The sequence below is a fragment of the Opisthocomus hoazin genome, chromosome 8 (genome assembly GCF_030867145.1).
Source record: "Opisthocomus hoazin isolate bOpiHoa1 chromosome 8, bOpiHoa1.hap1, whole genome shotgun sequence".
Classification (NCBI taxonomy): Eukaryota; Metazoa; Chordata; class Aves; order Opisthocomiformes; family Opisthocomidae; genus Opisthocomus; species Opisthocomus hoazin.
The window spans coordinates 56,741,903-56,768,265 of NC_134421.1; the positions used below are offsets into that span (position 1 = coordinate 56,741,903).

General features: G+C 42.4%; 1 protein-coding gene across 1 annotated transcript in view; it reads right to left on the reverse strand.

Moving 5' to 3' along the window:
* Window positions 1–1,266: 1,266 nt before the first annotated feature.
* The window catches only part of LOC142362179 (GRAM domain-containing protein 4-like), a 42,157-nt gene continuing 17,060 nt past the window's right edge, over window positions 1,267–26,363 (reverse strand). Inside the window, exons 3-17 of the mRNA XM_075428316.1 lie at window positions 21,670–21,731; window positions 19,558–19,690; window positions 19,015–19,040; window positions 16,907–16,998; window positions 15,247–15,338; window positions 12,590–12,638; window positions 12,043–12,114; window positions 10,683–10,726; window positions 10,477–10,586; window positions 9,072–9,226; window positions 5,830–5,977; window positions 5,251–5,344; window positions 4,093–4,177; window positions 2,395–2,463; window positions 1,267–1,387 (exon numbers count right to left, since the gene is read on the reverse strand). Of these exons, the coding sequence (XP_075284431.1) occupies window positions 1,286–1,387; window positions 2,395–2,463; window positions 4,093–4,177; window positions 5,251–5,344; window positions 5,830–5,977; window positions 9,072–9,226; window positions 10,477–10,586; window positions 10,683–10,726; window positions 12,043–12,114; window positions 12,590–12,638; window positions 15,247–15,338; window positions 16,907–16,998; window positions 19,015–19,040; window positions 19,558–19,690; window positions 21,670–21,731 (1,333 nt within the window). The 3' untranslated portion in view covers window positions 1,267–1,285. The remainder of the gene's footprint in view (window positions 1,388–2,394; window positions 2,464–4,092; window positions 4,178–5,250; window positions 5,345–5,829; window positions 5,978–9,071; window positions 9,227–10,476; window positions 10,587–10,682; window positions 10,727–12,042; window positions 12,115–12,589; window positions 12,639–15,246; window positions 15,339–16,906; window positions 16,999–19,014; window positions 19,041–19,557; window positions 19,691–21,669; window positions 21,732–26,363) is intronic.

Sequence of the window (26,363 nt, forward strand, 5' to 3'; positions counted from 1 at the left end):
GACGGACTTCAGGTGGCTCTGAATCTCCCAAAACGCAGTAACTTGCCTCGCTCCAAGAAATCAGGCTAGTTTTGATAGATCAGTTATTCAAGTTTGTAAAAAGCGTTAGCACAAAGCATTTTTAAGTTTATTTAAATAAAAATTATTTTTTGTTTATTAAAATTATTTTTGTTTATTAAAATTATTGTTTTACCTGGCAGTTGGGTTTAATTGTCACTAGAATTTAATTTTGCAAGGGGAAATACAGCAACATACCAATGCCCCTTAAACTATGCTTTGAAAAGGAACTAGTGCTTTCAGCTGCTATATTATAGTGTTACTTTATTACAAGGTAACTCAAGAGAAAAGCCAAACTGAAAAAAAAAAAGTCCTGTCTCAGTTTAAGTATTCCCACCTCCCCCAACACAAAAAGCCTGCAAGTCTTTAACGCATTAACATACAAACACCTTGTACGTACAACTTGTACGATAGTTGAGCCCTTCTATGACAAGTATCTACAGAAATACAAATATACGATGCCTAACATTTTAGGAACAACATTTTGGTGCCCTCTTTTATAAAAAGTATCTGCCTGCCTTCCTTCCTCTTACTTTGGTTAATTAGGAAAGGAAGATATAGTTACAAACTTTCTCCTCCAAGTCACTGCACAAGCAATTTAAATGTCTATGCAGGGAAAAATGAACCTAACAAAATAGGTAAAATATACTTCTGCAATGCAAGAATTAGCTAGGAGGAGTTATTTTAAGTGCGGTTATAAATATGGAAATACAAAGATGGTGATACTTCCCTGGTGTTGCCATCAGATTTAATAAAGAACCTAATTAAAAACTCTAGAGCTGAAGAAGGAGACTTCAGGCTGCCACAGTCATCCTTCTCACCTCTTGGGGAAAAATAGCTAAGATAAAAGGACAAATGTATCTCTAGTGGTATCAGAGGAGTTAAAGGGATCAATCTGTTTCCCTTCGGTATTTAGTCAGTTCTCCAAGTATCTTCCCAGCTTTTAATGTCAGTAAATAAACATTAAAAGTGCTTAATGTGCAAGGCTAATAGTGATGATAGCACTTTTACCGTTTTGTTTGATTTTGGTTTTTTGTCTTTTTTTTTTTACAAAAACCTTAAAAACAAACGTGAAGGCATATATAAAATACAGTTGATTTATGTAACAGCTAGAATATAAACCACCAGACAAGAAAACTTATTATTGCAAATTGATGAGGATGTTCATTTTTTTTACTACCAAGTTGTCAAACAGGAAACTTTCCATGAGATCTTCTAAGATAAGATACTAGCTCTCATTGCTTGATGATGCAGAGATTATTTTCACGTATTGGTTGAAAATCGTCTCAAAAGCTTCATCTCTGTGTACAATGGCACCAAACACCAAAGGCTAAAGGACAGAAAAAAAAGATCATGTCAGTCCAGAAAAGGAAAATCTTCCTCTAGGTATAGTTTTGGCCAAATCAATAGGAACAGGAGATGAACTGTACTCCAAGTGCATTTAATAAAGACACAAGAAACCTTTTTTCTATTAAATCCTTGGATATATGGCAGAGTTTCTAAGATTTTCTTCACTTCTTCATCTTCTTCAAACACCCATGGCATAAAACGTTATCTGCACAGAGTATTAGCAATGGAGAACCCTTCAACCCTCCTCTCCATCTGCTCAGTGCATGATGTTTTCCGGACAGACCTCTGCCTCCATTAAAGATTTCTAGAAATCTTTTATCATTGCCTCTTTGTTTTGGCTCACAGAATATTTATTGACATAGATGAACATTTTCAACCTCATAACTAAGAAGTACTTCTCAATATCAAACAACGAGCAGAAAATCTGGTACAACGGTTGCGTGACTTGGAGAAAAGTTATTTACAGGTGATCAGTTTAAAAGAAGGTTCAGTCATATGTTAAGAAAAGCTTCAGTTGCCCAAAGGGTATTTGAGACTTAGAGAAGCTTAAATCTTTTACACTGTAAGACTGAAACAGGAAAACTGCATCTGAGGGCCAGGCCCTTCCTCCTCACCCACAGACACTCTCAAGCCATCAGCTTTTCACCCCAGACTGCACAGCAGAGCAGCCCTCATGCTCCCGATGAAGCATGCGGGGCAACGGTCAGTGAAACTTCGGGGCAAGCCTTTCTGAAGTGTCAGAGTAAAACAGTCCAGATGCAGCACGACAAGCTAAAGGTTTAAATTAAAGTTCTGAAGCCAAATATAATGACTAATAGACAACTGAATTAAAAAAAAAAAAAAAAAAAAGAGAGAAAAGAACCAAAACAACAAAACCCAAGCACTGGCATAAGGAAAAAAAAGCCTTTATGTTGGTGCTAGCCAGAGAAAGAAGACACAAACGGCATGAAGTCCAGCACAGCAACAGACACACGGCCAGCTCCTTACCTTTTGTGTAGATGGTGTCGATACAGCAATACCCATCCCTGATCCCGGGAGAACAGAGAACACTTTATACTAAAAGAAAAAAAAAACCACAGACCACATTTATCTTATGTACCGAAGAACTGCAACAGGCGCTGAGAAGGTTACACACCTCGACACTGGTACATCCCCCCAGACACAACCGGCACATGTCAGTCACAAACAACAAGAGGGACCCCGGGGCCACTGGGCACAGCATCGCCCGTACAGCATGAACCTGCCTCTCCTCTTCCTCCCACGCACCGTGGCACCCGGCCCCGACCCGAGCACATCGGTACGGCTGTGGTGCCAGGAGCTGGTGCAGCCACGACACAGGGGACCCCACCGGCAGGACACCCTGGTGCTACACGTCTACACCTACGTGGGAGCGTGCCTCTGGGTATCACCTAGAGGCTTCCCTAGAAGTAACATTCAGCCACTGCTTAAAGAACCACCAAGCAGACCAGAAAAAGCATATTTTTCAAAATTAAACAGACAAACAGGGTATATATAGGTTGTTGGGTCTGGGTTTTTTTTTAGAGAAAGTCTGTAACACTAAGAAGGAATGCAGTTGGCTGAACTGGGGAACATCCCCCAGTGGGAAGACACCCCGAGTCTGGCCTGTGTTTCCCACCCCCAAACCAACCCAGTCACAGCATATTTTTATGTTGGCTGCATGATCCCTGTCTCATCTTCCTTCAAAAATCTACACAGATGCAAAAGGACCTTTATGGCAGTGAAGACCTACTAAATAAAGAGCCAGCATTACTTCAAGTATGATGTTTAAAATCCATCAATATGAATTATTAATTCCAATCGGAATGTTGAAGTTACGTGTAAGTAGCCTGCTTTACACACATGCGATATAAACAGAAGGAATTTGTTTGAAAATCTGGAGGTACTTAAGCAGCAGACACTGGGCTGAGGTATTTCTTTGCACAGCATGATTTAATCTGAGGCACTCCTGGCCACAGGGCGTAGCAGAAAGAGGGGTGTCTGTGTTTAAGAGTAGGACAAGTTCAGAGAGGGTAACAAAAAGTGACATTAAACGCCATACAGAGTGATGCAAGGCACAATAAAGCCATCGGTGACTGCAGGCTGACAAAACTCAGCCAGAGGAAGCACCACACTGTACTTGCCGTGCTTCCAATCAGCCACTTCTTGCTTCTGTTAGTGATGGGACCCCACCTAGATGAAACTCCAGCCAGATCCAGTCTGGCCATTCTAATGATTTACCTTTCTCCACTGACAATAATCATCCCTCTTTCCCCTGAGGCAGCTACTTTTAAGATGGTGCATCTACCGACATCAACACCCAAACTGAAGTCAGGATTACAAATTCCTGCTAACAGTAAATCATCTTAAAGCCCACACAGCTCTAGTCAATGCAGGAGTTAAGAAACAACATTAACTTTCATTTCAAAATAATTCAGGAGTGTAAGCGATTAGTAAACTACTTTGTTTTTATGCTCCTAGGGAGATCACTTGTGGTGCGTCCAGACGGCTAAACAAGCAGTTCTGGGAAATGTTCTTGATCAAAGAATTACATTTTACTTCTAAAAAATATGAATGGCATGCGTATTTTTTTTTCTTCCTCAAAATAACGTCAGCAGAAAAGCAAAACATGAGTAGCTGAACAGAACACCAGCTTTGTCCCCTATTTGCAACACAAAACAGACATACCTTCTGAATATCTGTTATATCCGTTAGCTTTATAACTTTATTTCTTTTAGATGAGCCGGACTTGGAGCTTTCAAAGCACAAGTAACTGCAGACAAGGAAAAAGAATGTTCATTTTGATACAGTATTCTAAAACAAAGCTCTCCATATCCCTCCTGTCACTTCTGAAGTTTGAAGTCTCACAGGCTAAAATCAGCTTCCAAAAAAGAAAGCAGCACACAATACACGACTCAGTTATGGCTTCTAATTTAGAGCAAACATTTGTAATTCTAGCAACTGGCTACCGTGTCTGAAAGCCCAGAACATACTGTATGCACACATGCAGACAAAAATCTTGTATTTATATTACAGCACTGAACAGTTAAACCTGACAGGCATTTTAAAGACACAGGAAGCACGTATATCCTTAAACAGTTGAAATACCAAATCTCAAAAGGCTTATAAATCTTTTACCATCCTAAAAGAAGATTAACGGAAAACACTGTGTTAGTTTCATGTTATTGTGGTGCAGACAAAAGCACAGATTTCTAATCACTGGAGAGTGGTCTCCATCACTAGGTGACATGGCGTACAGATGAGCTTTAATTCCATTCATTACATTCCAAACGAATTTCAGTGCGAGACCCAAACAGTAGTGACGACAGTGATTCAGCCCTGGGAGGCTGAGGGATAAGTAAGGATTAAAAAAAACCCCATAAAAATCAAGCACTAGTTTTGAAACCAAGGCTTGAATTTCTTTTTGCTGCACATTGCTTCAAGGAAGCTACACATTCAATTTGCCTTAACAAAATGAACTAAGAGTATTTGCCAAATAACCACTGACCACAAGTCTCAAAATATACTTTGCTCTTAGGTTTCTTTTTTATATATAGAGAGAGACAGTATGTTATACACATCAAGAACTACAGCTTCTAACAACTGACTACACAGAGCTACTCTCCATTTCTATGCAAGCCTTTCCAAGGCAAAATCACATTTGTTAAGTGTTACCACACCCTAGATTCAGCTCTCCCTCCCCTATGGTGCTTCCCTGAGGTTTTAAAGCACCATGAAAAGGCATTTTTTGTTTCAAAATACCGCTAAAGGATTACTTTTAGATTCAAATTTTTCAGTATCTGTTGCATTTCCCTCCTAAGAATTGCGTGGAGTGCAGCAACTCACTTTTCTGTGACATAAAGAACTCCATTCCTGATGTAGTCGGTAGGCATCTTCCTACCTCTGGTAATCAAGCAGCAGCGCCAGCCGTTTTCACACACTAAAAGAGTCACACAAGAAATCTTACTTTAAGAAAGAGAGAAAGACAGGCATTACCCCCAACAGTTTCCTTATAAAACCACAGAAAACACTGAAAATTAAAGTTTAGATACCTAAAGCTAGAAGTGTTTACAAATAAAAGCCTAAATAAGGCGGTTTTAGACATTGCAACACCTGTTTTAACACCGGTTTAAAAAAACCCAAAACACCCCAACAAACCAAAACAAAAGCCACCCACACAATCATTCCCTTTAACTTGACTGCTCCATTTGCATTACCACAAAAGCCACACCAGGCTGTGCATTCTTTCAAAGAACTGTAAGGATGGGCAATGAAAGAGATCATCTCCATTCTTCCTAATTTAAAGCAAGTCTTTTCAATCAAAAGCTCATACCACTATGTTGCACACAAAGGGAATTCAACTTTAAACTATCCTTGGCTCTTCAGAAAATACTCTACTCATGTAGCCTTCCCGTTGCGTAATACCTGCCAAAGGACGCTCGTTTTCCGACAGGTTGAAAACTTCATGGAAATTTCCCCTCTTGGTGGTATGAAAACGACTCGTGTCTTCATCTTTGCTTATTCCGGTTGGGGCGCTTGAGCCCACGTAACTCCTGGATGCTGCTGCTTGGAGCTGCAGAAAAATAAACACCAAACTCCCAAATTTGAGCAGCAACATTTAAGCTGCGCTCCTAAAAATAACTTGGCTAACTACTCTTCCTAAAAAAAACAAACAAACTCTGTAATGCAACAATTTTCATCAACTACTTCAATAAAGTTAACTTTGGACTACTGCACTACGCTACTGCTATAGCACAAAACTCTGCCGTGCTATCTGAAATGATGCCGTGAAAAGCCAGAATTGAAGACTCAATAGTCGGCAGACTATTAAGCAGGTATTCTTTATTGCGGTGCCGGGCACACGGGGGATCTCTCCTCCAAACGTGTGCACCGAAGAGACACAGTTACTAGGTATTTATGCTATGTTAACATACATATTCATTACATTTCCAAGAAATGTTTATCATAGTAATGGCTTTTCCGAGAATTCATTAATATATGGTAATGTCCATCGCACATGTTTGTTTGGCGTCTCTCGGCAGGGATCTTCAGATTATCCTGCAGCCTCCTTATCTCTGTAGTTTGCATACCTGTTCTCCCAAGGCCCAGGGCCTAAAGGGATTATTCAGGAGTCTCTTGTCTTGCAACCATCCCAATATTCACAAAGAACCAAGACTTGTTTCTGACCACCTGAAGTGATAACATCCCCTACATGTTACATTTGTTACATTTACACTATCAGAAGATCACCTTTCAAAGTGCTGCCCCTTCCTTGATGGACACCCTTTGCAGGGGTGAAAGCACATGGTGCTAAATGCACCTATCTTAAAACACCATTTTTCTACAGCAAAGGGTATATCCGATCAGATACAGCTAAGTCACGGCACACAGCTCCAATTACTACACTAGTGGGACTACTAACAGTTAGTATATTATCAGTACTTGGCTCGTCTTCAACAGACAGACCAAGCACAATATTATTGCACAAAGTAAGTTTAGAAAGAAAAACAGAGCAAACAAAGAAAAAGCCACACAAAACTGCATAAGCCCATTATGAATACAAACGCTAAAACTGAAAGGAAGTTTTCCACGCTACGATCCATACCTTTTCATGCCCTGACAGCTGGCAGGAAAAGAAACAAACACAAATGTGACAGTGACAAAAGAAAAAAGTGAAGTCTATTTAACAGTATAATACATAGAAGAAAACATGAACTGAGTGACACTGCAAGATCTTGCTCACAAACCAGGAGACTACACACAATGAATGCAACTAAAAAAAGAAGAGTTATCAGTGGTTAGAGCACACCAGTTCAATTTACTCAGGCTGCGTTAGAGCCGTTGATCTTTCCTTTGCTTTGAAGATGCAATGAATTTTGAGAGTGTTGACAAGTGAAATAAAACCAGAATGGCTGTCAGCATCCTTAAGGGGGGGGGGGGGGGGGGGGGGGGGGGCAAAGGTAGCATGGAGTTCTCAAAACCAAAGTACTCGAGTGAAATCTATTTTTAAACAGAGCTCCTGAACCACTGCAGATGGCCCCAGTAAACAAGCCCTGCTTCTGGAAGGACGGCACACGCAGGTTCTCCTGGAAAGATTCCTCGTGTTTGCTTTCTCATCGTGGCGGGGCACCACACAATTCCAAAGGCTGGCTTCTGTCATCGAAGCATTAACAGCCCCGTGCCTAGTCCTACCGTACACATGCAGTTAAACACCCGGCAAACTGTCAGCGTGCAAGCTCAGGACTAAGCCCTTCTTCCGTCAAGGCCCGATGCTGCCGGAGGCCAGCCAGCCTCCGCTGCTTTTTTTTGCGCTTAAGTTGGCAGCAGTTGACACTTTGCAGGATTCAGCACTAACTGCAGAAATCCACAGCAAATGAAAACATGCACACTGCAATAAAAACCAGACTGACGACACAGGCATGACAGAGGGTATTCACCATCCAGCTTTTAGGGTAACTGTAATACAGCGATGCCTCGGGGGAAAAGAATAAAGAAAGTTGACATGGAAAGCAAATGGTTGCTGACTAACTGTACTCTTGGGTCAGTTACTGCCCCTCTGCTGGGCCCTTACCAATGGTCGAGCCCCTGGAACCAAGGGAAATAATCGCTTCTCCAACAACCTGTGTGCAAGCAAGGATCACACAAATATTTGGAAGTCATTCCTGGACAAGTTATTCGGCTGCATATGTCATAACCAGGTCAAACTCCATGGCCCCAAACATACAAAAGGTCGGTGCAAGAGGTCTAAGGCTTTGTGTGCTGGAATGAGGATTATTCCTGCTCTCTGCTACACTGCTTCCTACCTACCTGATTTAAAAAAAGGTGTTTAAACTGCAGTACCACATCCCATCTGGCGGCTCAAGATGTGAGAAAGTTCTGCCCTTACTTCCAGTCCTTCCTAACACAGGCAGATGTTTCCTCTACCCTTGCAAGAAGCAGCTAACTTCTCCATAAGCACCCAGGCTTGAGAAAACCTATGGTCAATTACTAAACGGAAAGCATTGCATCCAATTATTATAAACCTTAAATCTAACCGGAAGTGACTGGATTTGTACTGCTGAAGAGTCCTGACTCTTTACAAACGTCATCAACAACCTGGAGGTAGGAATACCTGGAGGCATTCCTTTCCACTTGAGCTGTCATCAGCTTCTGACAAGCAACCTTTATCCACCAGACACTGTTGTCAGGACTGCTCCTAAGGTCACAGGCTCAGAATGGTGGTATAGGCACTGAATACTGTGTCATGTCTAGGTTTATGGTGTCTTGTATGCTGCTCAATGGGAAGAAACCAAAGCAAATGCACATATGCTGGCACTACATGCTTCTAGGCTCTGCCTTTTCTATGGAAAAAAAAAAAAGAAAAACCTATTTGGTTTTTACCTTTTTGTACGAAAATGTATTCTTTATATTATGAGGTTCCCAGAAATCTCTCAAGGGGTAAGAATGTTTGTCTAAAATCATTGAGACCAAGTTCATGTTTTCAAAGAGATCTGAAAGCAGATAATGCAGTCCTGCGCATCCTTTCCAGGGAGACAAGCCAAGGTCATCAAGTCAGGCACAGTAGTACTAAAACCCTGCTCTATTTGGCAAAATTTAAGCCATAAGGAGAAAGGGATCTGATTTTCAGATGTTGGGAACAGAAGGACGAAAAGATTTATTAGCCTTACCCGTCTTGACACTGTAGCATTAGATCTTTCTTTGAGCTGAAGATCTGTCAGGAGACTTGTCCAGATGATATACGGAGTGTCATACTTAGCCCTTAGTCTGGGGCATCGTTTGAAGATAAAATCAGTAAGGAAAAACTTGATTCCAGCACAGAGTCCTGAAAAAAAGATCACTTTGGTAGGCATGTTGAAGGGGGATTAAGCACATCACTGTTTTGATCATATTTTAACAAGCTCATGAATGAAACCAAATTCTGTAAGTATCTTCAATCATACTGCTAAACCATTCTCTTGGTTTTAATACTTTGATTCTTCTTCTACAGGCAGGAAATTATTTTTCTTTTCCTCGCCTGCCCAGATTCCTTCCTCCCCATCCCCAGTTCTTCTACACCACTTACACAGCTTCTTATTACGCAACACAACATTAAAATCTTTCAAACATACACTCCTTATCACCAGAAGCACTCTGAAAACTTGATTACTTCCAAAACAGAAAACACACCAGAACATTAAACTCTGCAGCTGCTTGCAAGAATTTTAATGGCAACAGAGGGCTCTCATGTACTACATTAAACTCTATCTTCCAGTCCACTATGTCCTCCGATCTTCTACAAGGTATTTCCTTGCATTCTGCCAGGGTTTGAAACATTCTCTCAAAACTTTACTGACTGCTATTCAGACCTCTAAGAGCCAGAGTCAAAAAAATGATTCCTTAAACATCTAATTCAACTGCCATGTCAAGCAAACCTACGTTTATGTTCGAGCTAACACAATTTGAAGTGCAGTGCCACTAAAAGTAATACTCAGTTGATCCTATCATTTCTTTAATTAAAAGAAATGACAATTCTTAGTTCACAGGATGACGATTCATGTCTTAGACAAAAGACAGTCTCATGCTGTAGCGAAAACCCTTGTTTCCCAATTCTCAGTTGAAAGTTTCAAGCATCTGCAACTTCACCCACAGTAATCTGTTCATCTTGTCCAGCCTGTCCTCCACGTTTTACAAGTAGTCCCATTAGCCCCTTCCTTTCCTTCCAACCCTGTCATCTTTGTGCCTTCTATGTGGTCCCACATGTTTAATCTGCAAGGCCATATGAGCTAAAAAAACCCCAAAAACAGGACTTCTTGGAAGCCTTATAGCTGCCAGTCTGAAGACCTCTGCTAACAGCTCATCATAAACTTCCCTTCTTCAAGGAGCAAATGCATTACCCAGGCTTTTTGCTATTTTATTAGGTACCCAGAAATGGTTTTCAAAATGCACAAGACAAACGATGCCAAGCACAATGAAAATACTTTAAAACACTGCATGATTTAATGCCGTGTTTTCTTTCTTAAACTCTACAATTCTCCCTCGAAAGATCATGCATTAAGTCTAGACTGTAACAGATCAATTACTTATTGCATTTACCCATTCCAAGTCCAATAATCCTGTAGGGCAAGAAGCAGGATGCAATAAAGGCTGCCCACAGAGTAATGTAGAGCTTCTGTGTTAATTCTGGCTGGACCCACATGAACAAGCTGAAAACAAAACAAAAAAAAAGAAACAACATTTTATTACTAGCATTCCAGACATTGGTCGAGTCTTGTTCTAAGAGGAAAAAAAGACTCACTCACTTCTTAATTTTTTCCAGTATGTCTGCCATATTGCCAAAGAGATTCTGCACAAGAAGCAAGAGAATTAAAACCAAGTCCTGCATTATTTTGCTTTTGTTGTCCACATAATAGAAACCATCAGAGTTACCTTACTCTGCTGGTAATAAGCAATTCCTGGAAGTGATTTTTTTTTGTAACTAAATTTCAGCCATTTATGTACTTCACAACTGAGTAAATACAGAACAGAATAGCAATACTTGATAACTTCCACCTCATTTAACACCTTGTTCTGTAACTCACAATTAATTCTTAGAAGTGAAGAAGCTATTTGACCCTACCGTCATGACTGGAAAGTGTTTAGATCACCGCAAATATTTTAAATTAAGCTGTCAATCTAAGAGTTAAGAGCTTCTGTCAGTGGCTAAAAAAACGGCAATTTTCTTCACACATTTTGAGCACCGACATCTCAGGAAGTGGTTACCGAGTTCATCACGTGTTGGACTCAGCTTCTTCAGAAACACACCACCACCAGGTGTTCATGATATACCCTTTGAGTTACTAGTTTCCTCGTAATTCCAACAACTCTTGATGCAAACAGACCCCCGCTCAGCAGTAAGAGGGTCAGACATCTTCTCCAACCGATTCTTGCTGTCACAGCACTTGTAAGCTTCATCTTCCCAATAAATTCCCAAGGGTGTTCATATAAACATAGGCACCACCACCAGCAGAAGGAAGAAGATGAGGGCACACAGTTGGCAAGAGAAAGGTACGCTACTTTCAGCAGTGCCACACTGTTAGACACGGCACAGGGCCGCACTTCAACCGGGTGGTGGAGTCACTCAGCTGCTAGGGTAGCTCACCAAACTGGTGGACCTGGAAGAAAGCCTCCCCTCACTCTCTCCAACTCAAGCAGCAGATTTCAGGGCTGTGGGGGGCGGTGGTGTTTAAAGAAGATTATTTCAGAGATGTTGTGCAAACTGTTGCCTTAACACAGCTACACAGACAGCTGAAGGAAAAGGGTCACTTGCAGCAGTTTTGCGACTAGCAGATTTGGGATACGGATCCAATACTCCAGTACACTGATAAGATTCACCACCTAATCTACATTTTCAGAAGCTTGTTTGCATATATTAGGGGAAAAACCGCCAGAAGCTGCTTCTGTTCCCCTTCAGACCTTGCTCAGAGCAGTGACAGGAGAACCTCGACCAGTTAGGCATCTCACCGACATCTCTACTGCTCGTAAAGATCCCTATGCAAGGAAAGCATCGCTTGTTTAAGTGTTTGTTTTCACATGCTGCAGAACAAAGTACTCTGACCACTTGCACTATGAACCTCCTTGTTCTAAGGAGGCAGCTGAAGAGGTCCAAGCGCAGCACAGTACCTGCGCCTTCTGAGCCATCTCTAGAGCAAGCTGAAACTTTTCAGACAACGTCAGGTCCTCTTTTGGGGGTTCCTTAGACAAGAAAGAGACAACCCATTAGTTTTCAGCTCAGCTAAAACTATCCTGGAAGCAAGGCCTCGCTAAGTCTTACTAACAGGTTTGAAATTCAAAGAACTCCATCTTACATTAATACTTCCAATACTTCCTGCTTAAAGCAGGATAGACAAATATTTCTTTCAAAAATATTACAGAGAAAACAGAATGTAAGGCTTCTTGAAGATCCAACAGGCTCTAACTTGCCCCAAGTTGGCGTATTAACATTTATTCCAGAAATGACATTCAAGTTCGGAGTATTTTACGGTGAAACACCCAAACCTAGTGCTCTTAGTGAAGATTTCCAAATTCAAAGAGAAAGAAAAAAGCCGTGGTGTCTTTCTTTGCACCTCCCTCTTCCCTTCTCTTACAGCCACCCACACAAACACAGAGGAAGGCTGTGAAAGCGCAACCTGTAACACAGACATACAGCTCAAACCAACCAAAGACCTACCATGGGTTCAGAAACTTCAGGCACAATGCTCCACTGTATTCTCCAACCCCTAGAAGTTAAGGAAATAGTTAAAGAGAGCAAGTACTTCTTCTCCACCTGCCAACATGGATTATTTGTAAGAGCTTAAAAAGTAGTTTATTGCAACAAGCACTTGTGGGTTAAAAAAAATATTTTAAAAAATCCCCAAATCAACAGAGAACCCACAAAACAACATAAGCACAAGTTGCCAACCACAGACACCTTTAAGGGTATATACATTAAAGAAAAAAATTCTATGCGCTACGTAGATACTACGCAAAATCAGTGCTTGCAGGTTTTACAACAAAAGGGAACTGTGTGCACAGACATTTTTTCTTGGTTTTTGCACCAATAATGTGAAAAAATGTGAATAAAATTATATCAACTTATACTGGAGCCTATTTGCCACTGGTAATTTTCAATTAGAGTGCCAGACAGCAAGTATTACTTAAGAAATCAGAAAATTATTTTCAAATATGCACATTACGATCCTCCTCACCATTTTAAGCATTTCAAGGGGGAAAACACCATCGGCCTAAAACAGCATTTTTAAAACATCCTCTCAATACATAAAATGTTTTTTTTAAAGAAAGTCTCAATTTTTAACAGAGACCGAACACACAAATGGAAGATACTTTGGATAAAGTATGCCAAGGGCCACTGAAAAAGGCAAAACTGCAATTTTAGGCCTAGATGAACATTCTCTCCAGGGAAAAGCAGCAGGGTTCAATATTACAGAATCACAGAATCACGGCATGGTGGGGGTTGGAAGGGACCTCTGCGGGTCATCTAGTCCAACCCCCTGCCGAAGCAGGGTCACCTACAGCAGGCTGCACAGGACCTTGTCCAGATGGGTCTTGAATATCTCCAGAGAAGGAGACTCCACAACCTCCCCGGGCAGCCTGTTCCAGGGATCCGTCACCCTCAGAGGGAAGAAGTTCCTCCTCATGTTCAGACGGAACTTTCTCTGCTTCAGTTTGTGCCCGTTGCACCTTGTCCTGTCACTGGGCACCACTGAAAAGAGTCTGGCCCCATCCTCCTGACACCCACCCTTAAGATATTTATAAACATTTATTAGGTCCCCTCTCAGCCTTCTCTTCTTCAGGCTGAACAAGCCCAGCTCCCTCAGTCTCTCCTCATAGGAGAGATGCTCCCGTCCGCTCACCGTCCTCGTAGTCCTCCGCTGGACTCTCTCCAGTACCTCCTCATCTTTCTTGAACTGGGGAGCCCAGAACTGGACACGGTACTCCACATGGGGCCTCACTAGAGCAGAGTAGGGGGGGAGGACAACCTCCCTCGACCTGCTGCCCACACTCCTCCTAATGCATCCCAGGATCCCATTCGCTTTCTTGGTAGCCAGGGCACACTGCTGCCTCATGGTCAACCTGTCGTCACCAGGACACCCAGGTCCCTCTCCGCAGAGCTGCTCTCCAGCAGATCCACCCCAAGCCTGTACTGATGCATGGGGCTGTTCCTCCCCAGGTGCAGGACCCTGCACTTGCCCTTGTTGAACCTCATCAGGTTCCTCTGCACCCAACTCTGCAGCCTGTTCAGGTCTCGCTGAATGGCAGCACAGCCTTCTGGTGTATCTACCACTCCTCCCAGTTTGGTGTCGTCAGCAAACTTGCTGAGGGTACAATCTAACTCTTCATCCAGGTCGTTGATGAAGAAGTTGAACAAGGCTGGGCCCAGTACTGACCCCTGGGGGACACCACTAGTTACCGGCCTCCAACTAGACTCAGCACCGCTGACGACAACCCTCTGAGTTCTGCCATTCACCCACTACTCAATCCACCTCACTGACCACTCATCCAGCCCACACTTCCTGAGCTTCCCTAGGACGATGTTATGGGAGACAGTGTCAAAAGCCTTGCTGAAGTTGAGACAGACAACATCCACGGCTCTCCCCTCATCTACCCAGCCAGTCATGCCATCGTAGAAAGCTATCAGATTGGTCAGGCATGGTTTCCCCTTGGTGAATCCATGCTGACTACTCCTGATAACCTTCTTTTCCTCCACTCGCTTGATGATGACCTCCAGGATGAGCTGCTCCATCATTTTTCCTGGGATGGAGGTGAGGCTGACCGGCCTGTAGTTCCCTGGGTCCTCGAGGCTTCTTGCCCTTTTTGAAGACTGGAGTGACACTGGCCTTTCTCCAGTCCTCAGGCACCTCTCCTGTCCTCCAGGACCTCTCAAAGATGATGGAGAGTGGCTCAGCAATGACATCCGCCAGCTCCCCCCACAGCACTCGTGGGTGCATTCCATCGGGGCCCATGGATTTGTGGGCGTCCAGATTGTTTAAGCGATCCCTCACGCATTTAAAGCGATGTTCTCCAACTACTCTGAATACTGCAGAACACTTTTTTTTTTAGACCTTTGAAGTGTTGTGGAATTTGTCTGAGAAGATGCAGCATCATTTATGATGACCTAAGTCACAGGAAACAAAGATAATTCCTTAGACTAGCCAAAAATCGTAGAAACTGAGCAATGAAATTAAGGATACCAGAGTCTGAATTTCACTTTGTTAAACGTAACTCACAACATTAGAAAAGGTAACAGTTTACAACTCAGTGCAAGAATAATAAAACAGCTTCCAAGCAAAGCATTACAAGAGAATAATCTACTATTTAAGTAAATACCTGGCTATGAGGTAATTTAGGGACAACCTCAAAATTGCTAAAAAGAAGAACATCGGAATGGCCCAGCCATGCCATACAGCATTCATGTAAATCTGCAGATCAAGAAGAAAAAAAAGAAGAAAAACAGAGAGATGTGGATTACAAACTGTGGTACAGTGAGCTGTATGAAATGCCGTTTCCCATTGTTCTGTTGGGTTCAGAATCACACAACTCAGATCACAGAAGTTAATAAATTTTTTAGCCACCCCATGACAGACAATAGCACTGCATTCATGAACGTAAAGTGGAAACTGTAAGATTGAACTAAATCTCCAGAGATTACACTTCAATAGTTCTCAGCTGCTCGAGAAAATGAATATTCCCAACACTGCAAATACATGAAGGTACAGAAAAAAAAAAAGCAAACCTTGAAGTCTGTGAATCAGCTACATAACTGTGATACGGTCTGCCCTCACCTAGATCAGCTGAAGCAATGGTATAGTAGCAGAGTTATAACAACTAGCCCTTACAGGGCAATAGGATAAACTCCTGCTGTGTTATTTCAGGTCAATTAAATGCCAAATTTTTACCAGGCTTCAACAGATTGCAGGAAAACAGATCGTTCTTACCAAATACAGCAAAAAAGTGCTTCAAAAGGTATTCTGTCCCCTTCCCAACTTCTCAAAATACAGAGACTAGAGCCTCCCTGATGACAGACATGAGGCTTTTTACTCCCAGCCCCAAAACGAAGCACTGCTCCAGCTCCGAGGTCCCAGAGCTTTCTGAGCAACAGCTGAAGTTCCTTCTTTCAGCTTCTATCTGAAGAATGGATTTGTCAAGAGAGATGAGAGAAAAATTGGTAGATTAGGAGAAGGAACGGATACAGGGCACTGGGAGGGGGAAGTCTCCTCCTCAGTATTTCTTCAGCTGTGCCATGCAAAGCAGCATCAAATAAGGCTCTATAACTGACAGGGATGGGTCTTTTAATGAAACAGTGTGTGATATTTTCACCAAACACGTTCATTCAGCTACAACTATCGGTATTAATTCCCTTCGACAGCAAAACATTTCATACATACTGTGTCCAAAAGAATTTAGACCATTCAATTAACAGTTAGAAGGAAAACAAATCAAGAATCCACTAAATAGTTATGTCACTTTGTGGCACACAAACCTCCTCACATGGCACGCGAATGCTTGAACTTAGCACACAGACCAGACGTCTGCACATTAAATCAAGGCATTTTGTCTCTCCTCAGTAAGTACGATCCTAACGACTGGCAAAGAGCGTTCACGGTGAATGATAGCTTCTTATCAAACAGAGCCACTATCAGCATTGCAGCCCTAGACAACAAGAGATTTTCCAGAGGCTGAAGTAACCATCAAGTTACAGGACTGGGAGACAGGAAACAAGAAACGAGGGAACAATGCCCAGATCATTCTAAGCTATTTTAACAGTTACAAAACTATCCTACAATAAACCCAAAATACACAGTTTAAGTGGCTTTGAAATATAACTGAAAGTGACAACTACTGGTTTTTTGTGTTAGATGAAATTACATTATTTGATTTGACTTAAACTGCAGCATAACTCCTACTCAGATATAGCAGTTTCAATGAATTTCAGTAAATAATACATTTTAAAAGTTCTTACTACTCCTGGAGGAATGGGGTAACTTACAATAAAGGCAATAGCAGAAGTGTAGATAGAATACCAGCCTGATAAGGCAGAAAGATTCGTCACAAAATTAGTAACAGGTTTGGCACCTCTCTCTAAACAGAAGCGGAGAAAAAACATCATTGTTAGAATTAGCTGGCAGTCGTTAAATCACTTGTAAATGACAAACAACCAAATTAGAAAATTAATAGGAATATTCAAGACATGTAAAGATAAAAAGGCTTACCCAAAGTAAGAAAAATTAAACCCATTAATATAACTGAACAACTAGCTAAGTAATGCATTTCCAAAACCAAAAGTGTTATTTAAGACAAAGCTTATGTCTGAACTCTGAGGTATAGGCAAAAATGTTCAACATCCTCTACAGCGGTACCCTGGAAGCCGATAAGCAGTCTGTTCTGAGCCCTGTTCATTCCACGCCAAAGACCTCCGCACAGGTCCCTTCATCCCACTGTAAAACAAGGCAAAGTAGCTTGACTGGACTCCAAGCCACTGAGGAACGATTCGCCATGACCTGAGCAAGCTAGCTTAGAACCAGGCTAGATCTCTCTTGGTGACATTTCTGCAGCAGTCGATGCACTGCTAGCACTTCACCGCTTACTCTTCCTAAGCCAAGAGGCCCAGGGCCTTGCTGCCTGAAGAAGCTTGTGTCCCACCTCTGCAGACCTTTGCTCTCGCAGTCACTGCACGGGAGACCAACCTGCGCCAGGACAGGCGTCACTCCCATGCGCAGATGCCCACAGCCAGCAAGAGCAGCTCTTCTTCAGCTCCCAAAAAAAGACTCGTCCTTCACCCTTCCTTCTCCTCTAAGCTCTTTCACCACTTCGGCAAACTAGCCAGGGGACACACAGAGCAGAAGAGGACCTTTGCTTTCTCTGTTGGAACACGCGGGTTTCGCCTTCCCTGCTGAGGAGAGTGATGACAACTCCTGCACAGGAGGGCCCCAGAAGCACCCACCCTGGTCTGCAGGAGAGCTGACAAATTCCAAAGGCTTTCCTCGAGAAAGCCTACGACTTGCTGTCCTAGTTTGTTTGCCTTGAAATTCAGCTATCCTTGACACAGTCCCTATGGGAAGTAATTAAACAGTTAGGACTGGATTTCCTTGAGCATCAGTGGCACAACCAAAGCAGCAGATGAAATAAGCGGCAGGGCACGCCTGGGGCACTGGAGGAGGTCATGGACTACAGCACTGCTCCACCATCCGACATCGAACCTGCAGAGAAGGTCAACACCTGCAAACCGCTGGCAACAACAGGGGCTTGGAGATCAGCCAAGGGTCTTGAGAGGTCTCGTCGGTCATCAGGCACCCCTGGGCAACAGGGATCTAGATTTTGTGGCTCAGCGAGTGGAAATAAAGAACCACTCAAAGCTTAAGCTTAATACTGCTTTTTTTAAAGCTATTCTGAAGGCAATGCACGTGCACCATGAAGAAGAGGTCACAAGTATTCTCCCAAATGAAACTGAAATGGACACCAGTATTAGAATGTGGAGAACAAAGCTGACCTTACATGGAGATTACAGACCCTCATTTCAACTTCACCTTCTCCCCTACAATAATTAACCAACTTGGAGCACAAATCAGCCATGTTTTTTTCAGGCTAGCAATTCATGGCTGCATACAACTTTTGGAGGGCTTAACTTTGTTCAACCCACCATCTTGCATCCTCCACCTTCCAAAACAATTTATCAGCTATCCAAGAGAAAGAAATGCAAGACCCACTCTGTGTAGTGCATCATCCAGCCCCTCCTTGTTTGAAAGCACAAGCTAACAGACTAGCAAGCGAGCTACAAGCAGCTCAGGCATAAGCAAATGAACACTGTTACTTTTGCCGTTACACAAATACCCTGTTCTTGCTCATTACATTTTAATTAACATTACATTTTTAGTTCAGAGCTATCCTACGTAATTCAAGATTAAAGGCAAGCTTCTACCACTGCTCCTCTAAGTCACTTTGCACTCCAAACATTAATTCAGGATTTCAGAAGCACTTCTGCTTAAGAACTGGCAGAAGTATTTCAAAACACTGTATTTTAAAATGCAGCAATCCTCCCGACAGGGTTACTAAGAACAATTTTTACTTCCAGAAAATAAAATACTGCTATGTACTTACTTAATCTTCTCACATTTTCAGTCAATCTGAAAAATAATGAATAAAACCAATTCGTTAAATAGGCAAGTAGCACACAGTTGTGTACATTTGATCCCTGAAATACTGCTCACTGTTATAAATCAGATGTTTGTGCATAAAGTTTCATTCTTGCCTGTTACGAAAGGAGTTTTTAGTAACTAATACAGCCTACCTTGCATCAGACCAAAAATTGAAATGTAAAAGCTCTCCCGCCTAACTAAGACTTTGTCCACAGTCTGAGAGGCATATCTCGTAATATCTCGTACATAATATAACTCTTAGGCTACATTAGACAGCAGATAAACTTCAGATTTCATGTTTTGCCCAAAGCATTCACAAACCTTTTGAGATGGTTCTGTGCTTTCAGTTTTATGACTTGCTAGGCAAATATTTGCTCAAACCATCTAAAAGATTGTAAAAAGAAAACAAAAAGAGAGAAAAGCAAAGCAAAGAAAAAAAAAGAGAGAAAAGCAAAGCAACTTGTAAAGAAGCCAAAAATTTCTGACAATCACGTTAGAGACTTACCTTCTAGCACTAAGTGGCTCTTCTGTTTCCACTGTATTCTCTTCTGGCTGAAATCTGAAGTCCTCAACATACTCCCCAAATTTGTCACAAAACCACTTCTGGAGTCTCGAGCAGACTGTGTGACTACATTTATCTATAAAAAAGAAGCGCTAAGTATCAGGATAACACAGAAGACATCGTCATACAAAGGCTGTCCCTGTTCCCGCACACCGTGCTCCATTGGGAAGCAGACTTGGCACAGCTTTCCCATCCTTCACCAACACTCCTCAGGGAAACTCACTCCGTGATTTCCTTCTGCCATCGCACAGAAACCCTGACTGCACTAAGCTGGTAAAATAAGGCGAAAGGTGACTCCTGCTTTGCTTCAAGTACAGCACATGGAAGCATCTTATTACCACAAGTACAGAGATTACTTCAACATCCTAACAAACGAGAATTTTTAGCAAGCACTGTAAAAACATCTTCTGGTTAAGAGGTTCCTGTAAACAGCAGACTGACGTAAATCTCAGTGTTCCTATTCTGCTGCAGGCTCACCTTGAGAAAAGCAAGTGTAAAGCAAAGCACTCCTGAACACAGAGCAGGACAACCACCTTGCAGCCACACGAATCTGACAGGACAGTGAGGTGGAAACTTGAGCAAGATTCTGCAAGAGGCATTTTTACTACTGCTGTCCAACCATTTATAGGCTGTAAAGATTGCGCACGCGCGTGCGTGTGTATACATAAACACACGTAACATACACTTTCTTGTTTCTAAAGACAGGCTACAGAAATTATGCTGTATGTGCCACTTCCTATATATGGAATATGTAGTCATCGTACTGCCTGCAAAGTCTTATATGGCAAAGTAATGAAGTGATGCACACTTTCTGTATGTCAGTTTCAGTGGAAAAACACAACATAAATCTATAGGTATATGGAAATAATATTAGGGTAAAAGCCTTAAGGCAGCACAGGTGAGAGCAAAATAATCACCTTTTGCTTCACCTGTAACTCAGAGAATAACTGTCTAGAAGGAACAGAATGACTATTCTTTGGAAAGGTAGGTCAATATAGAAATGTCACAAAGAGGACACTGGTCACAACTACTGCAGGGCCAAACTTAGCACAGAACTCCATAAAATTAAGATATGATTAAACAGAGGTATGAAACAGTAACCCTCCAACTACAACCGCCAACACGATGCTTTTAAGCATGTCAGAAAAAAGCAACCAGTGCTCAGAAAACAGAATCAAACTCTTCATTAATGGCAGTGATACCTAGAAAACCAAGGAATTTAGTGGCCGCTTACAGCTGAGACAACACTTACAACTGAAAATAAAAAAATACAAACCAGCTTCCCACATGCTAACACTTCAGATAGTACTGAGAAAGAAATTCTGAGTGTACAAGACAGAAAAAAATGGCACGTTGTACTTCACACAACAGAAAGCACTGACATTATGGGAGTACAAGAGGAGCAACTTCAAATTTAATGTGCAGATTTACAAGGCTAAGTGGTTATCTCAATCAAGAGGTGTGGGGAAGAAAGCTCAGGTGTACTGAAAGATTGAGAATCTGCCTGTTGCCTTAGTTCTTTGAGAAATCACTGTATTATTGAGCTCATAATAAGCAGCAGCTTGAGAAATGTGGACAACGGTGAAGGTGTCCAAAACAATGAGTAACTCTTAAGTTTATTTTTCCCCAGAATATCTTTTCTTTTTAAAAAGGAAGAAGTAATATGGTTAATGGCATAAAAGAGCTTCTGCAGTCGAGAACAAAACAGAAATTCTTTTCAATGTATTACACCTGTTTTTCGGTAAGTCCAGGATCAGCAAGTCATGCAAGAGTCATGAAGTCAGGCAACAGGTTTCATGACATTCCTAAAGGCTTTACAACACAAAACAAATTCCTTGCACAGGTGTGCAAAGTCAACTACTAAAAGTAAATGCAGAATCATGTACAGACAGGTAAGAAGCTGCTCAAATGGTCTTTCTTATTCGGCTTCCTCAGAAGCCTGCTTAAGGACCCTGCAAGTTTTTCAGCAAGGTTTGATCTTCCAAAGATCAAACGAAAGGGGGGGGGGGAAATCCAACTGAATCAAACTGCTAGTAGAGATCTGACCAAGATTACCTGTTCCGTTGGCCTGCGTCTGCGGCTTTGCAGGTTGCTGAGCTGCAGCCACCTCTTCCGTCCTACAAAGAAAACGGAAACAATGTGAAATGCGACAGATGAAGAATTATTTCCCTTTTAGGTAAAGGGAGTGCTGGAACCTCCACGGTTTCTACAGCTGAGATAACACAAGATGACAAGGAAAAAAAATAAACTTATGCCCTTTCACAAGCTTCAAAATATTCATTGCACATCGCCCTTCAGATCCATGGAAACACCATCCACTGGAAGGAGAGGCGTGGTTTAGCCATTTCCTGACACCGACAGCTCAATTTCATCTTAGAACTACTAAACCATTTAGTATCAAATTTGTTGCATTCCTTCTGCCTTTGTGTTGTATATTCATTGCAATGCCTGCCAGGAAAACTCTTCAGAGGCCCAACTATTCCCACAGTAATAAATGAAAAGGGATTCCGTATCGCAAGTTGATAAGCACAATACCAGAACAAACCCACAGTTTAATGCATGAACCTTCAATTCTGCATTGTTGCTCGCATCGAACACCACTCATCTTCACAACGTGAGGAACAGGTGTCAAGAATTATTTAAAATGTTGTGTTGTAAGCTCTTGAAATGCACAGATACCTACCCTTTTTAAAAATACCTTTTTAAAAACTTGAAAAATTTAAATAAAGGTCTAAAAAACCAAGACAAAAGTGTTCTAATAATTTGTGGCAAGTAGCACGCATCACTGGTCTCATCTTCCAAAATGAGTCAAGAATAATATTTCCATCCATTAGCACTGAACAGATTTTGGAAAACACAAATGCCTTTGCCATTCTGCACATCTGCAAGGCTCCAAATTCCATTTGCACTCTGCACGGCTTCCAACTGCCAACCTGCCTTGAGAACACGTCAGGCTTTAGTCCAAAAGTCTTCAGCCATCCATGTTGATATCCTACAGAATGACTCCTCTAATGAAGCAGCAGCTTTGACAACATAACAGCAGCTGTAGCAAGCTTTACTTGACAGGGAGTTGTAAAAGGACTGAAAAGATTGCTGCTTGAAACAAAAACGGCTCGGGCGTGCGATTCCATCATCACTCCTTTATCAGACAATAGAGGTGCTTGCAAATGTTCCCTTCACCTTTCGCTCTGCAGGAAGGGAACCAAGCGGGACACTGGTCAGCAAATGGAGAGCGGGAGGAGGGATCCCACTGTACTGGGCAGACTGCAGCAGTATAGATGGATATACAGTTCTCGCTCTTGCTGTTCCTCCAGAAAGTACATTAGGGAAAGATCTCACTGTACCGTCTGCACACAGAAAAGGCCATTGCAAATTCGTGCAGCCTGAATGACTACGACAGAGAAACTGCAGAACTAATTACCTCCCTGCCTTCCTAAGCACTCCCCATAGTTAATGAGCTTTGCACATCCCCGTTCATTACTAACAGGAACATTCAGAAATAATTTACGGATTTAAAATTATAACTGGACATCCATCAGCATGCAGCAGCTGAATTCAATGGTTTCTACTTTCAAAGCCACTTATTTTCCTCTTCAGGACTTTTCCACGTGCCTTCTGTATTTGCAGCAAGTCTTCGTTTCAAAAGCCACCTGAAATTCCACCAGTTTCTTTGTTCTAGCTAACCTTTAACTTTGGTTTCTGTGTTGGTTTTCCTCATTTTGTATACAAACCACAGGTTCCCCACCCAAAACCTCCTCCTCTCCTTACTCTTTCCCCTACACACCCTTGCATCTCCTCCACTTCCAGCTCTGTCTCTCTAAAGACAGAGAGCAATTAACGTGGTCATACTTGCACAAACTATTATACAGCAGTGCCCTGTTTTCCTCTATCAGCACATCAGACTGTTCCACCACAGAGGCGGGCATTTGCATCCACCGTCGGTCACTGCCACCATGTTTCACTGAAGCTGAAGACACATTCTGGAAGGAAGGGTGTAGTCATTCCCAAGCAGGTTCCCACAGGCAGGAGCCGGTTGCTCAACCCACTCCAGCCGTGCCATGGCACTGGGGAGGTGTCACACCTGAACGGCTCCAGCAACAGAGCCGAGGTGGGATCCCAGCAGTCCTCAGCCGTCGGGCTGGGTCTTCCTTTGACACGCTGGGATATATTTTCACAAGGAGCACAGCGTCATCACTCCCCACGCGTCTTGCCAAAAAAAAAAAAAAAACAAACAAAAAAAATCTCCTCAAGAAGCCGTTCTGGATAGCAGTGTCACTGGGCTCCATCAGGAGCACGTGACGGTTTGGCTTTGACCCTTCTTGGTGCTTTTTCGTTTCATTTTCTTGGCGCTTTTTCTTTTCGTTTTCTTGGCAATGGCTTACTTGCCATCTGCCTCTTACTCCTTCCCTGTGAAGAACCTGACCTTTACGAATCATCAGGTTAATGACAGCGCATTACTGCACCTGCGAATCAGGTTATAATTAGCCACTTCAGACACATTTGGGCCAGGAAGCTCAGGACTCCTTGTTTAGGCTTGCACACCCACCGGGAAGCTCAATCCCAAAATCAGGTCATGTTGAACTAGCCAGCACACCAAGACCACTGACAGAGTGGAGCAATTCTCTTTCCTTACAGCTTCTGAACCACACTTCATGCCAGACATCAGTTACAAGGCTGGAAAACTTAAGTCGTCCCCAGAACAACGCAAAAGGCTGCATTTCTATGCAGGTTTCCTAACTGCAGCCTGCACCAAAGAAAACAAGCTGCATGAACTCCTCTAGGACCACGCTTTTCACACAGAAAAAGGGGTGTGATTGGTAATGCCAAAAGATCCACCACCCGAGGCTAGGTCATGCTTATCCAGCTAGGGGTTGCACCCATTTAAAACAGGTAAGAGCAACTACAGCCAATGGAGAAGACAAACACAAAGGTGCCAATTTTTACTTTTATATTTTAAATATATACTGCAGACAGGGAGCACAACTGCTAGAGCTGCTCATGACCAGCAGACATGTAGCATTCAAAAGTGACCAGCACACACCGATGCAGCATCCACTTGATGCTGCCCCACAGAATAGTGCCAAAGGATTATTTCTGTAGCTGCAAGTACGACACAAAAGTTACAGGAGCCTTGACACTGAAGGCCATTTACTTTAACCAAACATCTTTGGTTTGTGCGTACTTGGCCTTGAACACAGCTGCAAGCTGACGTGTGTGTGAACCAACGCTCTCCCCAACAACTGCGTGAAGACCGGACTTGCTGCACACAACAGGGCCAGTCGCTGCTGGGATTTTCTCCGACGTGTTAAAAGCAACTTTCCTACAGGCTGATTCTGAGTACCGAGCTCAAAAGCAACCCATCATCATTCTTTGGACAGCTGTTGTGGAAGGCAGTCAAGGCTGTCACATCTTTCTTACTGCTCAAAACAACATGAATGTGTACGCACTTCCATCAAAAGCACCTTACAACCTCAGAAATGCAAAAATAAGCATAAAAGAGATCTTTTCACAGCCTAGTTTAAAGACTAATCATTCGAATTATGCATGGCTTCTTAGCCTGAGGAGCTGCACAAAACTGAGTTAGAACATTTTCTTATGTTTTGCATCTCCTTCCCATTAAAATACACCAAACATTTCAGAAGGCTTTGTCCTCCTCACTAGATACTCCCACATTTTACATGGCTAGCATCCTAAATTGGTAGCTTCAGAAACGAAAGGTTGATGAAGAAATAATCATCAGCCCAAAGTTGCACAAGACCTAAAAGTTCATGGGCAGGAAAAAAAAAAATAAATACAGTCTTGACAGGAGCTCCTTTACCAGCAGCAGCCTGTCACCAAATCTACTAATTTAAAAACAGACGCGCGTGAAGTTCAGCCAGCTGGGTATGTCAGCCACCACGCATGTCAGCAATCCCAGCACGGCACGGCAGCTGAGCAAGGAACTTTTGACCCAGGTCTCAGGTTCTTGCTACCTGCGTGGTGTCCCAGCCTGATGGGATCCTTCAGAAGGGGACGCTTCCGGCCTCCAGAGCAATCGCATGCCGAGGCACCTTCTCAACCACAAAGTCAGCCATACCCAAAACGTCACGTGTGGAAAATGATGTCATGTAACAAGAGGCCCGGAAGAGTTAACCAAGGTAAGGGGTACAGAAGGAATAGTGCCTTATGGAGAAACATTGTCTATTTTCTCCTCTTAAAAATAGCTCACAATGATACTAATAAAAAGGTTTGCATAAGCCACAGCTTGTTGGTAGGTGTTGTTGCAAAGCTGCTTTTTTTGGTTTGGGTTTTTTTTGTTGGTTTTTTTTTTTTTCCTCAGTGATGGAGCTAGCTCACAATTTGTAAAATAAGGCAGCAATAAGCCCACAAGTTACACTAAAGCCTTGCTCACACAGACTATTCCAAATTATTTATGCATTGTTCCATCCAGCAAAATGTCATAAGCTTCAGCTGTTGTACCAAACGCTGTGCAGTCCCAAAGTGCGTCTACGCACAACTTCAGCTGAGGCCACCATGCTGCTGAATACTCAGCTATATAGACAACGAACACCATGACAAATTAAACCACTAAGCATCCTCTTCACTCCTCCCTCCAAACCAGTCAATGAAAGAAACCCATGTTCTCCACTAAACAAAAAAGTCAAAAAAAAAAATCTGCATTGTTAGCTCACTGTTTTCTCCTTGCTGAACACTTTGCAGCACATATTTATATAGCTACATGTATTGATCTACTTCACAAATACTTTTGA